The sequence below is a fragment of the Pelodiscus sinensis genome, chromosome 22 (assembly GCF_049634645.1).
Source record: "Pelodiscus sinensis isolate JC-2024 chromosome 22, ASM4963464v1, whole genome shotgun sequence".
NCBI classification, from domain to species: domain Eukaryota; kingdom Metazoa; phylum Chordata; order Testudines; family Trionychidae; genus Pelodiscus; species Pelodiscus sinensis.
Window position 1 is genome coordinate 19,189 of NC_134732.1, and position 14,799 is coordinate 33,987.

Genomic DNA, 14,799 nt, shown 5'->3' on the forward strand with positions numbered 1-14,799 from the left:
GCCCTGCAAGCAGTACATGACGCCTGGAATTGCCACGTGCTGCTCTCAGGGCAGAGCAGATTGGGCGCGCTCCTGCACCCACAGGCCCCAATTGGCTTGGGGGTGGGTGAGCAGCAGGGCCTCTGTGGGCCAGATCCACCTCCACATTTGGCCCGGAGGCCCTTTTGCCCACCCCTGCTCTAGACATTGAACTCGTGCTGCTGATGCTGGCTCCACCAGGCAGGAGAGTTCCATGAGGAAGCAAGTGAGAAACAGGTTGGTGTTTTACATTTCAATTTTACTTGAGAGGAGTTGTTATACACAGAAGCATTAGCCCAGAAGGGCGTGAGACTACTACAGCTATTTGGGGAGGACCTGGCTGGTCAGTCAGCATGTCACTTTCTCTGAAGAAAACCTAGAATGGTGTCTTACAGCCTCTGCCTGGGAGGGAGGAGAAAGGAAATGCTGCTTAGACATCAGTGACCTTCCCAATGTTTATCCCCAGACCTGTAGGATAGCCAGCTGCCTTTCCCATAGTTGCTTAGCCCACTCCAGGACTTAGGGAGGCCCTGGGAGATGACAGAACCAGAAAGACCCAGAGGGTCTGTCAGTGTCCAGCAGCTCTGAACCCCTTTCTGTTCATTACATCCCAGTCCCATCTCTGCCACCAGGGATCCCACACATCCTTTAATGAGGGGTCAGATATTTGAGAGCTCCCGTTTGGGCGAAGGCAAATAAACATTGCCAGCTGTGATTTACAAGGCATTTAACACTTCCCACCCTGGAAGAAGATGCTGCTCTTGCTGGGAAAGGCTTAAATAGGTTCTCCTAACTTGGAGGTAAGCAATTAATTACTTCACCTGGAAATAAGGGCGGTATACACCTCTCTCTAGAGAGAGGATTTAGGAGGAGGGCTGAGCAGTCCTCAGGAAAAAAAAAAAAAAATCTAGGAGAGCAGGTCAAGCTTAATTTTATGTTTCAATATTAAGGTAGACAAATCCTGAAAGAGGCTGGGAATGGCATGTGCTTCCTCTCTTGAAAAATAAAAAACAAAAAAAAACCTCACACTCTGTATAACCACCTCTGTTGTGCTCTCCAGATTGCAGCAGTGGAAGAGAAGCCACAACCCCTTGCAAAGCAATCCTACTCACCTATGCAGCATCCGTCATGCATTTGTCTGGGGAGAGATACATACAGAAATCAGCTGACATAGGCACCTGCCTTTTGGAAGAACTAGTAGTCAGAACCATTTTGGGGGGTGAGGGGTGGGGACCCAGCATGAGAGCTGCTTAGTTCTTCTCTGGGCTATAAGCAAAGTGCAGGAAAGCCCAGCAAGGTGTGTAGTTCCTTTTCTCTTCTTTGCTGCTGCTTAATGCTGATCCAGTTTCACTGACCTGAGCTGGTGTGGGGCTACCTGGTTACCTACATCCCTCAGGTGAGTTGTGGGGCAGAAAGCCTTCTCCACAGCCCCCACAAAAGGGCTATGAGAGCAGAGAAAGCCAGTCTAACAGCATTTCCTGCTGTCAAGGACCAGCTGTCAGTGGGTGTAGCAAGCAGCTGGCATTTGTTTAAAGGTATGCTGGAGCCTCTTCTGTTCCCATTAAAAAGACACAAGCACAATTAAAGGTCACTGTTCAATGCAGGATTGGAATAGCAAAGGGCTGCAGATCATGACAGCAGAGCTGTGCATGGGGCAGGGCTGGAATAGCAGGGGTCAGGATGGAGGGACAATGACAGAGGGGCTAGCAGGGGTGTTGCTGTGTTTTGCTACTGCAGGATGCTTTGCAGTTTTCCCACACTTTGCTTCCCCCTGAGCCACTCCCATTAGTCCAGGGCATTGCTGGGCTAGGTCCAGGGAGCAGGGCATGGCCTGCCTCCTTCCCAATGGGTTTGCTCCTTTACACTTATTTGGTGACTAGAGGTCACCGCTATCCCATTCCTCAAGCCTATGGCAGCTTGGGCTCAAAGTTATAGCAGAGTGGCCGATGATCTGAAGCCTAGGCAGTGCCATAGAAAGGCTATTGGGAAAAGACCTAGGGAGCTGATGGGTTTTTAAGGCAGGACTGTTTCACACAGGCTGGTCCTCATGGCCATGTCCCCCGTGCAGGTTCGTTCTCAGCCTGGGGAGCATACATGAGTGTGCCTGTCCTGAGCTCCATCCCAGTACAGCCAGTGGTCCCCCCCACCATTCCCTCCCAGTTCCAGGCTCCTGACCTTCCCTCACTTGAGTGCAGTTCTCATCCCCCCTCTGTTTGGGGCACTAAGCCTGACCAGCCCTCAACAGCTGCAGACTTTATTTCCATCCAGAGGCCTCCATTGGCTAGGCTCCTTCTTGGGATGGGTTTAGCCCATAGCCCCAGCATATGAACTGTTGGTCTGAGACCCTGGAATAGAAGATGGGAAGTGAACATCTATTCAGCTCAACTTGTTGGGAGTGGGCCAGGAACCAGTGTGCCATGCCAAGTACCAAGCCTGCAATGGAAGGGTAAACTGGGTGACCTCCCCTTGAGATCCCAGTCCAGGGGCTCGTCTATACTGGCCCCTTTTCCGGAAGGGGCATGTTAATTTCAGAGGTCGTAATAGGGAAATCCGCGGGGGATTTAAATCTCCCCCACGGTATTTAAATAAAAATGTCCGCCGCTTTTTTCCGGCTTTTAGAAAAGCCGGAAAAGAGCGTCTACACTGGCCCCGATCCTCCGGAAAAAGCGCCCTTTTCCGGAGGATCTTATTCCTACTTATTCAAAGTGTAGACGTAGCCCCGGAGTGTTGTCCTCTCACAAGTTGCCCCTTTGACTGCACCAGTGTGACACAGGTAACCTGAGAGAGGGTTAGCAAGATTTGTCTGTTGTCCTGGGGCAAGTGCAGGTGGCCACGTGCTCTAGGAAAATCCCTCCCTTGTCCATCTCATCTGCTTCCAACGTATTCAGTGAGCTGAGCTCCCATGGAACAGGGACTGGGGGCTGCCAGCAGTGCTGGCCGGAGCCATTCTGGCGCCCCAGGCAGGAACGCTCTCGCCCGGGCGGAGGGGGCACTCCACGGCCTGGGCAGCAGCTCCTGCCATGCCCCACGCAGCCACCAGAGTCATCTGCATGGCCCGCCCCTTAATCCGGCCCTGACTGCCAGACTTGCTGGCAGTGAGGAAACAGTGGTGCTACCTTTGGCCCAGATTCCTGAGCCTGGCCTCCTTCCCACTGCAGGGAGGCTAAACTCAGACCCAGAAGAGTCATCATTCAGTGGAGGGTTTGGAAAGAGCTGAACCCTGCAGTCTCCCAGGACACAGCTACTTACTCCCCTGGCTCTGTACCACGGTCAGCGAGAGCAGCAGTAGTCCAAAGCGTAAGTCATCCCCTTGGCAGAGCTTGTGGCCTTAGCCCCTGCAACATCCCTTCACATTCAGTCCTAACCTTGCACAAGCAGTGAGTTTTCATTGCTCAGGCAAGCTGGGAGCATGGCCTGGCCATAGGTGCACAACTCACTCTCCTTCCACTCATGGTGCACGGCCAATGCTCTCAAGCAGATCTGCAGTTTTCCCTCCGATTCAGAACAGTGGACACAGCATCCATCAGGGCTGGAGTTAATGGGTAATTAAAGGGAGGTTCACAGTGCCATGGAGGTTCAGGGGCATTGAGCTCCCTCCATTTCCAATCAAGACCATGGGGGCAATTCTAGGAGCCTCTCTTTGGACTTATATGGCCAGATTGAGGTACCTAAATAGGAAAAGGCTGGGTTAGGAACACAGCTGGAAGCAGCTTGTATTACACAGAGGCTTGCCAAGTGCACCCTAACCCTCATGTTCTCCCACTCTTATCTCTTGCCTTGTTTACTTACAGCTTGTTCTTACCAGTTTTTGGCAGGAGGAGAATAGCATCCTCTGGGAGCCCCTGCACCATGGAGAACTGGGAGAACTTCTCAAGCAATTCAGGGTTCAGTTCCTTAGTTCTGCCTGCAGCCAGGGAAGAAAAAAACCTCCAGATGAGAGGGAGTCCCTCCCACTATAATCAGCCCCTTCCATGACAGCCTGTGTTAGCCATAGGCTAACAGAGTCTGTGTCCATCAGCCTTGCCAGCAAACCCTTTCTGTGCATCACAACCAGCCTTGCCTCAGCCAGTAACACAAGAGCTACTGCCCTGCCACTGGGCTCAGGGCAGAGCCTCTGGTTCCGCAGAGGGATGAGCCCCCACTCCCTCTAGACAAATCCTACTGAAATTCAAAGCAGGGACATGTGGAGTGTGAGCACTGTCTCTCAGATGGGGTGGGGGACAGAGGGCCACAAGGGAGCCTAAGTGTCTGCCAGCAGAGTTCTCCAATGTGCAGGGCAGAAGTGCCACCATGGGCCTCAGATCCAGGTGCCATATACCATAGAGAGTCACCATGGTGAAGGAGTCGGTGCCCTTGAGCATCTTGGTATGCAGCAGGGCATACTCGTTGTAGTTGGTCTCCACCACACGGATGTCATGCTGGCTACCCGAACCTGCAGGATGCATGGACAAAGGTGCAGGGTAAAGATGAGCAGGCAGAGATACTAGCGCATATGTGGAGTGGGGGCCCCCTCCCCCCAAGGCCTGATACCCCCAGCTGAGTGGGGCTCCTCCACCCAACCCTGCTGCCCCTCAGCTGGTATAAACAGGCAAGGACTCCAGTGGAGTAGAGCTGATTTATGCCAGCTGGTAGGTAGGCCATGCCCCGATTCTGAACCCAACATTCCTCTCGTCGGGTGGTTTGTCCCCCATCTGGTACCAAGAAAAAACTGCCTGTCATTTTGTCCAGTATTGGACTGGCGGCACCATTTTGAAGAGCATGTGGTTGGCCACTGGCTGGAGCAATGTAGTGAGCTCTTCAGAATGGCACCCCATCTGCAGTATGATTTTGCATGCACCAAGCAAGATTTGGCTCTAGAGCTCCAATTTGACCTCCTAAGAGGAGAGTTAGGTGCCCCTTGCTCAGCCAATTCAAATTCTCCAATCACTCTGCCAAATGTTCAGACAGAACAGAGGAGGGGTTCCTCAGTGGTGACTTGTAGATAGTGGCCTGGTTACTTGTCAAAGCCACTTCAGAAAACTGCCGAGATGACAAACTTGGGGCTCCGATTAGCCAAAGTGCCCTGCACCCCCCAGCTCCCACTGACTTCTCAGCGCTCATACCCTGAGTCAGGCCATGGCAGAGTCCAGTTCAGAGAGAACAGGAATCCAGCCCTGGATTCATTCTGGTGCCCTCTGCCTTGGCAATGGCATTCGGACACCCAGCACAGGAGCCTTGCCAAGCTGAGATTTCAGCCAGCAGCTCCTCAATCTCTTTTCTTGCACAGTTAAGTGCTAACAGCACTTAATCCTTGTGCTAAATCTGCTCCCCTTTGGGCTGGCCTGGAGCTGGAAGGTGCCTCTCAGAAGAAAGCGCTGGATTTATTTATCTAATGACTCCCGATAAAGAGGCCAACTGTCCTGTTCTCAGCTGCTTGGCACTGCCCAGAGGGCTGTGTGCCATGGCAGGATAGGATGCTGCAATGGAGCCAATGCTGCAAATCATAGAATACTAGGACTAGAAGGGACCTCAAGTGGTCATCAAGTCCAGTCCCCTGCCCTCATGGCAGGACCAAATACTGTCTAGACCATCCCTGATAGACATTTATCTAACCTGCTCTTAAATATCTCCAGAGATGGAGATTCCACAGCCTCCCTGGGCAATTTATTTCAGTGTTTGACTACCCTGACAGTTAGGAACTTTTTCCTAATGTCCAGCCTAAACCTCCCTTGCTGCAGTTTAAGCCCATTGCTTCTTGTTCTATCCCCAGAGGCCAAGATGAACAAATTTTCTCCCTCCTCCTTATGACACCCTTTCAGATACCTGAAGACGGCTAACTAAACTAAACAAACCCAATTCTTTCAGCCTTCCTTCATAGGTCATGTTCTCTAGACCTTTAATCATTCTTGTTGCTCTTCTCTGGACCCTCTCCAATTTCTCCACATCTTTCTTGAAATGCGGTGCCCAGAACTGGACACAATACTCCAACTGAGGCCTAACCAGCGCAGAGGAGAGCAGAAGAATGACTTCTCGTGTCTTGCTCACAACACACCTGTTAATGCATCCCAGAATCATGTTTGCTTTTTTTGCAACAGCATCACACTGCTGACTCATTCAGCTTGTGGTCCACTATAACCGGTAGGTCCTTTTCTGCCATACTCCTTCCTAGACAGTCGCTTCCCAGTCTGTATGTGTGAAACTGATTGTTCCTTCCTAAGTGGAGCACTTTGCATTTCTCTTTATTAAACCTCATCCTGTTTACCTCTGACCATTTCTCCACTTTGTCCAGATCATTTTGAATTGTGACCCTGTCCTCCAGAGCAGTTGCAACTCCTCCCAGTTTGGTATCATCTGTAAACTTAATAAGCATACTTTCTATGCCAATATCTAAATCGTTGATGAAGATGTTGAACAGAGCCCGTCTCAAAACAGACCCCTGCGGAACCCCACTTGGTATACCTTTTCAGCAAGATTGTGAACCATTAATAAATACTCTGAGTACTGTTATCCAGCCAGTTATGCACTCACCTTATAGTAGCCCCATCTAAGTTGTATTTGCCTAGTTTATTGATAAGAATATCATGCGAGACCATATCAAACGCCTTACTAAAGTCTAGGTATACCACATCCACCGCTTCTCCCTTATCCACAAGACTCGTTATCCTATCAAAGAAAGCTATCAGATTGGTTTGACATGATTTGTTCTTTACAAATCCAGGCTGGCTGTTCCCCATCACCTTGCCATCTTCCAAGTGTTTACAGATGATTTCCTTAATTAACTTGCTCCATTATCTTCCCTGGCACAGAAGTTAAACTAACTGGTCTGTAGTTTCCTGGGTTGTTCTTATTTCCCTTTTTATAAATGCATGCACTCACGTGGGCTGGTATAGCTGAATCGACCTGGCTGGTCTGTCTTGATGAAAAGACTGTTCCTCTTCTCACATTTATCAAGCCTGGGTCAGCGTGTGAGAAAGACAGAGAACAAGAAGGTTACCGGCCTGTGGCAGGGCCCCAACATACCCATTGTCCCCAGCAGTTGGAGGGGGATCCAGCTGGTGGGCAGTGCCTGATGCCTGGCTGGGCTTTCTTCCTGCTCCTTACATGTGCGCCTGGTCTCATCTCAGCCTTGGAGCGCCTCTGGATTCCATGCTGCCACTAGCACAAGGCAGAGGAGCCCCAGGACTTGGGAGAGACATGGGTGTCTCCTGCACTCTGGCACCTAAGCCTTCAACTCCTACTGGCTTCAGTGGAAGGTAGGGACAGTCAGTACCTTGAAGAGAGAGTGTGCGTGGGCCCCCTACAGTCACTGGCAACAATTTCTCCAAACTGTTCTTGCGCAAGAGGCCAGTGGAGACAGGCAATATGAATTTATTGCGCAAGAAGCCCTATCGTTAAAATGGCCATCAGAGCGTTCTTGCGCAAGAGAGCGTCTACACTGGCATGGATGCTCTTGCACAAAAGCACATGCCAGCGTAGACGTTCTCTTCTGGAAGAGTTTTTGCACAAGAAGCTGCCAGTGTAGACGTAGCCTTTGTCTCCCAGGCCTCCCCTATGGGCTAAATTGAGGTGGACCGACCTCTACCTGCTACCTTAGCACAGCTGCAGCTCTCACTTCCAGTCTCTCTCAGCCCCCCGCCAGCCCAGCTGGGGCTACATGGAATGGAATGCTCCTTTGCAGGTGTAGCAGAGGGGACTTCCCTTGGCTGTCAGGCTCGGGTGCTACAGGTGGGCAACTGGGACTGAGCCAGTGTCTTTGCATGCAGACTCCCTTGTCCCTAATAATGCAGAGCAGCAGGAGGGAGGCTTGTGCTGAGACTGACGGGACCGGCTGCTCTGTCCCTTTAAGAAAGCAGAGTGGCAGCACGGGGAGGGTTGTCCTGAGACTCAATGGGAGAGCAGAGATTGAGCCATCATCTTTGCAGGCTGGCTCCTCTGTCCCTTTAGAAGCACAGAGCAGCCGGGGGGGGGGGGGGGGGGAGGCAGGGGTGATCGAGTAGTCGATAGTGCTACCCGATAAGGGTTTATCGGGTAGTTGACTACTCTACTGCTCTTTCACATCCTTACACAAGAGCCCAAGTCAGGACTCTCCAGCACTAGTCCAGGAATCTGTTCAGACACCAGCTCACTAAGATCAGCTCTGCTCTGGCAGAAGTACTGTGCTTGAACCCCAACCCTCGCTGCTGGATACCAAGACTCTTTGCCAGCAGACGGAGATCTAGACCAAGTCTCCATGTTGGATGTCACCCATCCCCCACCCAAGCAGGCAGAGTCACATCAGCCCTTACTGTCCCTGTTACTGGCTCCTACAGCACCCTCCAGAGAGCTAGGAAGCCATCCCACCACCGGACATCCCTATCACATGGCAGGGATAGAAAAAAAATCAAGGAATCAGGACTTCTGTGACCAATTGCCAGCTCTGACACTGACTCACTGTATAACTTGTCCCATCCTGTCTCTGTGCCTCAGTTTCCCTCATCTGTGAAATAGGTTGACCCTGTCTGACTTCACAGCTGTGGGAGCTAATTGGCTTCAGTGTGCTTTGAGATCTTTGGGTGGAAGGTCGAAGTGTTCTTCAGGACTCTACAGGACAGCTTTCTATCTAACCCACTACACCCTCTGTGGGCAGCAGCTCCCACACACAGTAGTTGAAACAGCCTACTGGGCTAAGCCAGGACCCATTGTTGAGAGGAGCAGTGGGGTGGAGAGCCAGTGGGAATCCCAGAGCTGGGACTATCAGAGGCAGGGTATTCCAGGGAAACCCACCCCTTGCTTCTCATGGCAGGGACAGGCTGCATGCCTGGCAGCTCTCCGTGTACCAGGAAGGGGTAGCCATGCTCTCTAAGGACACCTGTCTGGGGCTTGCTGCTTGGGCAGGTCTAGACTGTGACTGACATTCCAGAAGCAGAGTTGTAACTAGCTAATTTGGCACCTGAGGCAAGACCGTCCTCAGCATGGGTAGGGGTGCTGACATGGCGTGAGGCACGAGCAAAGAAAGCATGGTAGCGGTCTTCTCTGCACCCCCTCAGCTATGCGCCTGAGGCAAGTGCCTCATTCGCCTCACTCTTTTTACGGCCCTGCCCAGAGGTTCCAAGAGGGCTGAGCCACAGGCAGCCAGATCCCACAGAGTCTGGTCATCTCAAGGTAGCCTGGTTTCCCCTTGTTTGGGGCACTTGCACCCCAGAGGTGCTAGGAGTTGCTGCATTCCATGAACCCAAGTCCCAGTGTGGAACAAGGAGAAGGCAGCTTGTACCTATCTCCCCGCACCTTTGCCACTGCCCAAACCCACAGGCAAGGAGCACCAGAACCCGCTGTCCATGTCACGATGAGGCCAGGACCTCAAGCCCACTTAGGATCTTTCTGTGATTGGTGTGGGGAAGGAGTCAGGAGTGTCCCTTGTGAGGGTTCCTCCCCACAGCCATCAGGGCCCTGGGAAGGGTGCAGGACGAGCCTTTGTGAAGTAGGGACGGTGAGTATCCTTCTCCCTCAGACAGGCAGTGCTGCCAGTGACAGCGACTGCCTTACTTGGGGTAGGTGGAGGTGATATCCAGGTTTCCGTCTGCTGAGGGCATGATGACCGTGGTGCACATCCTCAGCACCTGCTTCTTCTCCTTGAACCACCTGGAGCTGGAGGCCAGGCCGATGCTGTACCACTTCCCTGTGAACTGCACACAACCTCCAGTCACCATGGGCACTGCCAGAGTGGTGCAGTGAGCCCCAAGCACTGCTAGAGTGGCCCCAACATGGGTGTGTTGTGCCCTGGGCACTGCCTGAGTAGCCCTAACTTGCACACAAGTTCCTGGTCCGGCCCCAGAACTGACCTTGGCATAGCAAACCTAGGGCCCTGCCCTGGGACCAAGCTGGGCACAGCAAGCCCCTGGCACTGACAGCACAGGCCTAATATGGGCACAGAGAGCCTCAGGCTCTGCCCCAGGCCAGGTCTGCATGCAGTGACCTTGGAGCAAGCTCCAGGCAGGACCTGGGTGCAGCCAGCACTGGGCCTTGGGCCAGACCTGCACACAGCAAGCCCTGGGTCCTGTCCCAGGACCAAACTGGGCACAGCAAGCTCTAACCAGGACAACAGCTTCAGAAGAAGGTGTGAGAGCCTTTCTATTGGCTGATTGTTTGGAACAACACACCCACTGGCCATAATTCTTTATCCCTGCACAGCTAGGGGCTGGCCAATGCATTGCAGTGGGAGGGGTCTGACCTCAGTCCAACACTCATTCCTCAACTGAGAGACACACCCCTCTTTAGGGGGATGAAGAAAAACATCTGTGAAGCACAGCTGATCCAGGCAGCCTGCTGGTGACCAGTAAGGGAGTATCACCCAGTCCCACTCTGCCTCCAGTTCCAGTTCCACTCCAGCCCCCTCCATACACAACCAGTTACCCACACTAATTGGACTCTGCCAGCAGAGGCAAGAAGAGCAGCTGCTGCTGGAGCAGCACTCAGAGATGGCTCCCACGGGGGAGGCACTGGGGGCTCCTATTTTCTGCCGCCTCATTCTTCATCCTGCCCTGTCACCTCCCCACCCCACAGTATAGCTCCACATCCCCCATCCTTCCTCTGTCACCTCTTCAACCCCACAGTAGAGATGTTAACATGCATGTATTCAGGAAATGTGAAGGTGTATAGCTGCTTAAAAAGCTGACTCCCTGCAAGCACTGTCTTCCCCCCCCCCCCCAGAGGGGAGGGGGCTGCATGTAACTATGAAGGTTAACTAATGAGTCTAGGCTCATCAGTTTATCATTTACACTATCACATCCCTACCCCACAGTGCAGCTCCCCATCCTGTCCCTGTCATCTCCCTACCCCACAGTGCAGATCCGCATCCCTCATCCTGCCCGTCACCTCCTCACCCCAAAGTGTGGCTCTGCCTCCCCCATCATGTCCCTGTCACTTCCCCAGCCCCCACAGTGCAGGTCCCACTACTCTATCCTGCTCCACTCATCCCTCTACCCCAGGAGGATTGGTCCCCATCTCCCAACCTCACTAACTCAGAGGGGCACTAACCAGGTAAGGAGGAGCACAATTGACAAGTTTGGTGATCACTAGTAGAAATATGAACAGTCTCAACACATCAGTAAGAAATGCCTAATCTTTATGGATTCCTCCTAAGAGCCTGGTCTTAAAAAATACCCTCCCTTTTCAACCTGACCACCCTAATCAGGATCAAGATCCATCCCTGCCTCTGCAAAGAGAGCCACAAGCAGTCCTGGAGCACCTCAAAGCCCAACAAATATATATATATATATATATATCACGAGCTTTTGTGGGCAATACCCCCTTCTTCAGAGCAGTGGGTTTTGCTCATAATTCTATATATTTTTGGAAATCTCTTAGGTGCTACAGGACTACTACTTTTTAAAGTTACAGACTAATACAGCTACCCCTTTGAGAATCTGCAAAGAGAAAGAAGGGAGCCAGTCCTCTGGCAGTGGGCACACACAAGATGGGCCAGATTACCTTCTCCAGCTGAAAGTCAGGTTGCACAGGGACTTCCTCCTGTCCATGGAGAGCACGGAGCAGGGCCAGCCCTAGAAGGCTGAGCAGCACAGCTTGCATGCTTCTGTCTCTTTCCTCCCCTGTAGCCCTTCCAAGCTAAGCTCACTGCAGAGCTCAAGAAGAGAGGCAAGCTGTGTATGAGCAGGAGCCACGGCTGAGCCCCCTATTTATTGGCAGGCAGCTGATATCCCCAGGTGGGAAAACATAACACTAGCAAATGCCAGCCCTCATCTCTCCCCTGCTGAGCTGGGTTATGCAAGAGGAAATGAGCCAGAGAGCAGGCTCTGCAATGCAAAGGTCAGGCTGGGGGCTGGGCACCCACAAACTGCTCCCTGCTGTGGACGCTCACAGCAGAAACATCTGAAGAAGTGGGTTGTACTCACACAAGCTCATGACACCAGCTACATGTTTTGTTAGTCTTTACGGCGCTGCTAGACTATTGGTTGTTTTTTAAGTTTTTACAGCAGAAACAGTAGATCTTAGTACAAACTGCCAGCTGTCCAGTTCAGCCTTGGCCTTACTGTGCTGCTGACTGGGAGCCACGTGATGTAAAACCACATGCCAACCCCGAGCCACAACCCCTTGCCCCAGCTCTAAGCTCCCCCAAACCCAGAGCTCCAGCCCCACAACAGAGCCTGCACCCCAAGCCTGATTCCCTCACCACCTGGTACCTATACCGGAAACCCCTGCCTCAATCTGCAGCCACCTCTTGTGCTCTGATTCCCTCATTTCTAGCCCTACCCCAGAGCCCACACCCCCCTCCTGGAGCCCTCACCTTTTCATGCGTCCCCCCACAACACCAGTAACAGTGAGGGTGGGGGGAGAACGAGCCACCAAGGGAGAAGGAATGCAGTGACCAGGGGTGGGGCCTCAGGAAAGGGGCTAGGGTGTTTGGTTTTCCACAATTAGACATTGGCAAGCCTAGGCTGTTTCACTGCAATGCAAATGTTCAAGAGCAAACAGGAGCCCCCACCTTGCAGGGTCCTAGAGACTGAGCTTCAGCCAGAGCCCAAACATCAACACCACAATCAAACAGCCCTGTGAGCCTGAGTCAGCATGTACAGGCCAACTCTGCAGCAGGTGGCCCCTCAGAGCCTTGGCTAGCCTCTATAAGCTGTTTTGGGCACAAAGAGGGTAGATTTTGGCATGGTGCAGCTCACTGAGGTTTGTGTTCTGCTTCCATGTCTTTTGCAGGAACATCAGAATAAGTTCTAGAGGTGAAATCCTGGCCAAACTTCCAGGGATGCCAGTGGAACCAGAGCACTATAGGTCTTATCTCCACTCCTACAAGCCTATCTTGTGCAGAAAGCCTCTCATGCCTCCTACAACAAACTGTTTCCTCTTCTAGACATGGAGGCCCAGGATACTTTGCTTTCCATGAATCTCAGAGGTGCCTTTCACCTAAGTTTTTTATGTTTCTAAGCGCACTTTTCTGTGCCTTTCCCTTTATGCATCCTTGGCCAAAGTTCTTTGTATTACCTTCTGAAGGGTCTGTTTTTACCTCAAGTCCTACAGCATAGTGTAGTGTGCTGGAGACGTTTTCTTCTGTTCTTCAAATCTAGCTGTGTGCTGCAGGGCAGTGCACTGGTCCCATTGTGCAAATATACATGTGGCTAAGCCATGAGAGAAAAGCATGATTGGCAAAGCATGCCCTCACCTTGTGACTCTTGGCAACAAATCCAAAGCACAAAGGAAATGATTCCCTCAGTGCAGAGTGCCCAAACCAAGTCTTCCCTGCTAGCTTTTAATTTCCTTTCACACAGGGCTTTTCTGGCACATAGAGCATTGTACACTGGCATGAATTTCAACCGACACTGATTATCACTCTGTTCACTTGTTCAATTCTACAGAGAGTCCCCTGTTTGCTAAATGCAGCAGTCCTGCTTGACTCCACCATCCTAGTCAGAAGCTACCAGCTCTTGTGATATTTGGTGTTTTCTTAAAGGCCCAGCTTCTGGAGCTGTGGCCAGGTGCAAATCTACCTTTTTATTAAAATGCAACATGGCCGCTCCTTGTTCTTGTACTTGTGGAGAAGAGTGTGAAAAATGGGACCCTTCAAAAGGCACGAGAACCAGAAAGGGGATAAAGGAAACCCAACAGTGATTGGTTTTAAAAAATCTCATGATTCTGGGGGCCTGACTCATGAGTTAGGTAATTGTGCACCCCTCTTACCAATCTCTCTGTCAAACAACACCTCCCACATGGGAAGCATGAATTATTAACTTCTACACCCCAAGTTCTGGCCTCTCCAGTTACCTCCAACAGAGGAGGTGTCTCAAGCCTTTCCCCTTTGCTAATTAAAGGGTTAAGTGTGAGGACAATTCTCAGTTGCCTGCAATGCATAGTACACAAGCAAGGCTCTTAATGTCACCTCATCTATAAAGTCCTTTGTCCTGTTTAGCAGCTCAATTGCCCTGCTCTTTACAAAGCCTCTGGCCAGTCTGAGCATGGCAGAGGGAAAGGATCTAGGTTCTGGTGAAATTCCATTTATTCTCAGAGAAACAAATGCCCCAATTCAAGCATCAGCCCCATGAGTAGTAGCTAGAGTAGTCTTGAATCCACAGAGTGGTATAAGTCCAGAGAGTTTCTGCTGCTGTCACTTTGTATAAGAAGCACTACTGCAGTCAAAGGCAGCCCTGTAAAATGAGCTGCCTTGAAGCGATTTCTGGCCCAGCCTCTCTATTTTTATTCCTATTCCCAATCCAGTCCTGCTCTGGGGGCACCAACTGGGGCTGGGGAAGGGAGCTAGGAGGGGTACCGAATGAAGATGGCCTGAAGCCTAGAAGAAAAGGGGCAGAAACCCAGGAGGATCAGGGCAGTTAATGGAAGCCTCCCAAAGAGACCGACCCCCTCCCCCAACCCTATGCCTGCTCCCTGGAGGAGGGAGGGTGTCTAGGTATGCTCACTTCACTGTTAAACTGGAACGAGGTGATTGAACCCAAAAGGAGAGGCAGCATAGCAGTGTCTCAGCCTGCCAGTCCTGAGGTCTGGCTTCTGTTCCTGGATTGGCTGGGTGTCGCTTGGTTAGTCAAGCCTCCTCTCTGTGCCCAGCTTCCATCTTTGCACATGTACTTGCATGACAAAGTCCCTGCCCTTTCGCCAGGTCTAGAGGTGCTATGGAGCAGCCCTCGTCATAAAGAGAAGAAAGAGAGGCTATCACACAGTGTTGGGAGTCAGGGCTTCTGGATTCTAAGCCAAGGCCAAGTCTACACTGGCAAATTACTGTGTAGTAAATCAACTCCCAGTTCTTTAATTCCCAAGGTGGCCCCATTGGCAAGGCACTTTCCTGTATATTAA

The 14,799-nt window shown here is 51.7% G+C and overlaps 1 protein-coding gene across 1 annotated transcript; it reads right to left on the minus strand.

The window, feature by feature from the left end:
- Positions 1–256: 256 nt before the first annotated feature.
- LOC102450917 (lipocalin-like) lies at positions 257–11,732 on the minus strand. The gene is made up of 7 exons (XM_006134762.4): positions 11,464–11,732; positions 9,520–9,659; positions 6,874–6,950; positions 4,337–4,450; positions 3,821–3,922; positions 1,131–1,156; positions 257–420 (listed from the first exon to the last, which is right to left on the minus strand). Exons 1-6 carry the CDS (start codon positions 11,560–11,562, stop codon positions 1,131–1,133), a joined length of 558 nt encoding a protein of 185 aa, XP_006134824.1. The 5' UTR covers positions 11,563–11,732; the 3' UTR covers positions 257–420.
- Positions 11,733–14,799: the final 3,067 nt, after the last annotated feature.

What these genes read in the sequence shown, in the direction of transcription:
- LOC102450917 (XM_006134762.4), bottom strand. Translation starts at nt 11,562, where the DNA reads ATGCAAGCTGTGCTGCTCAGCCTTCTAGGGCTGGCCCTGCTCCGTGCT. An exon ending in ATCACCTCCACCTACCCCAA is followed by an intron (nt 6,951 to 9,519) that starts GTAAGGCAGTCG and finishes ACGCTGACCCAG; the next exon opens with GCTTGATAAATGTGAGAAGA. An exon ending in CACCATGGTGACTCTCTATG is followed by an intron (nt 3,923 to 4,336) that starts GTATATGGCACC and finishes CCCTGGCTGCAG; the next exon opens with GCAGAACTAAGGAACTGAAC.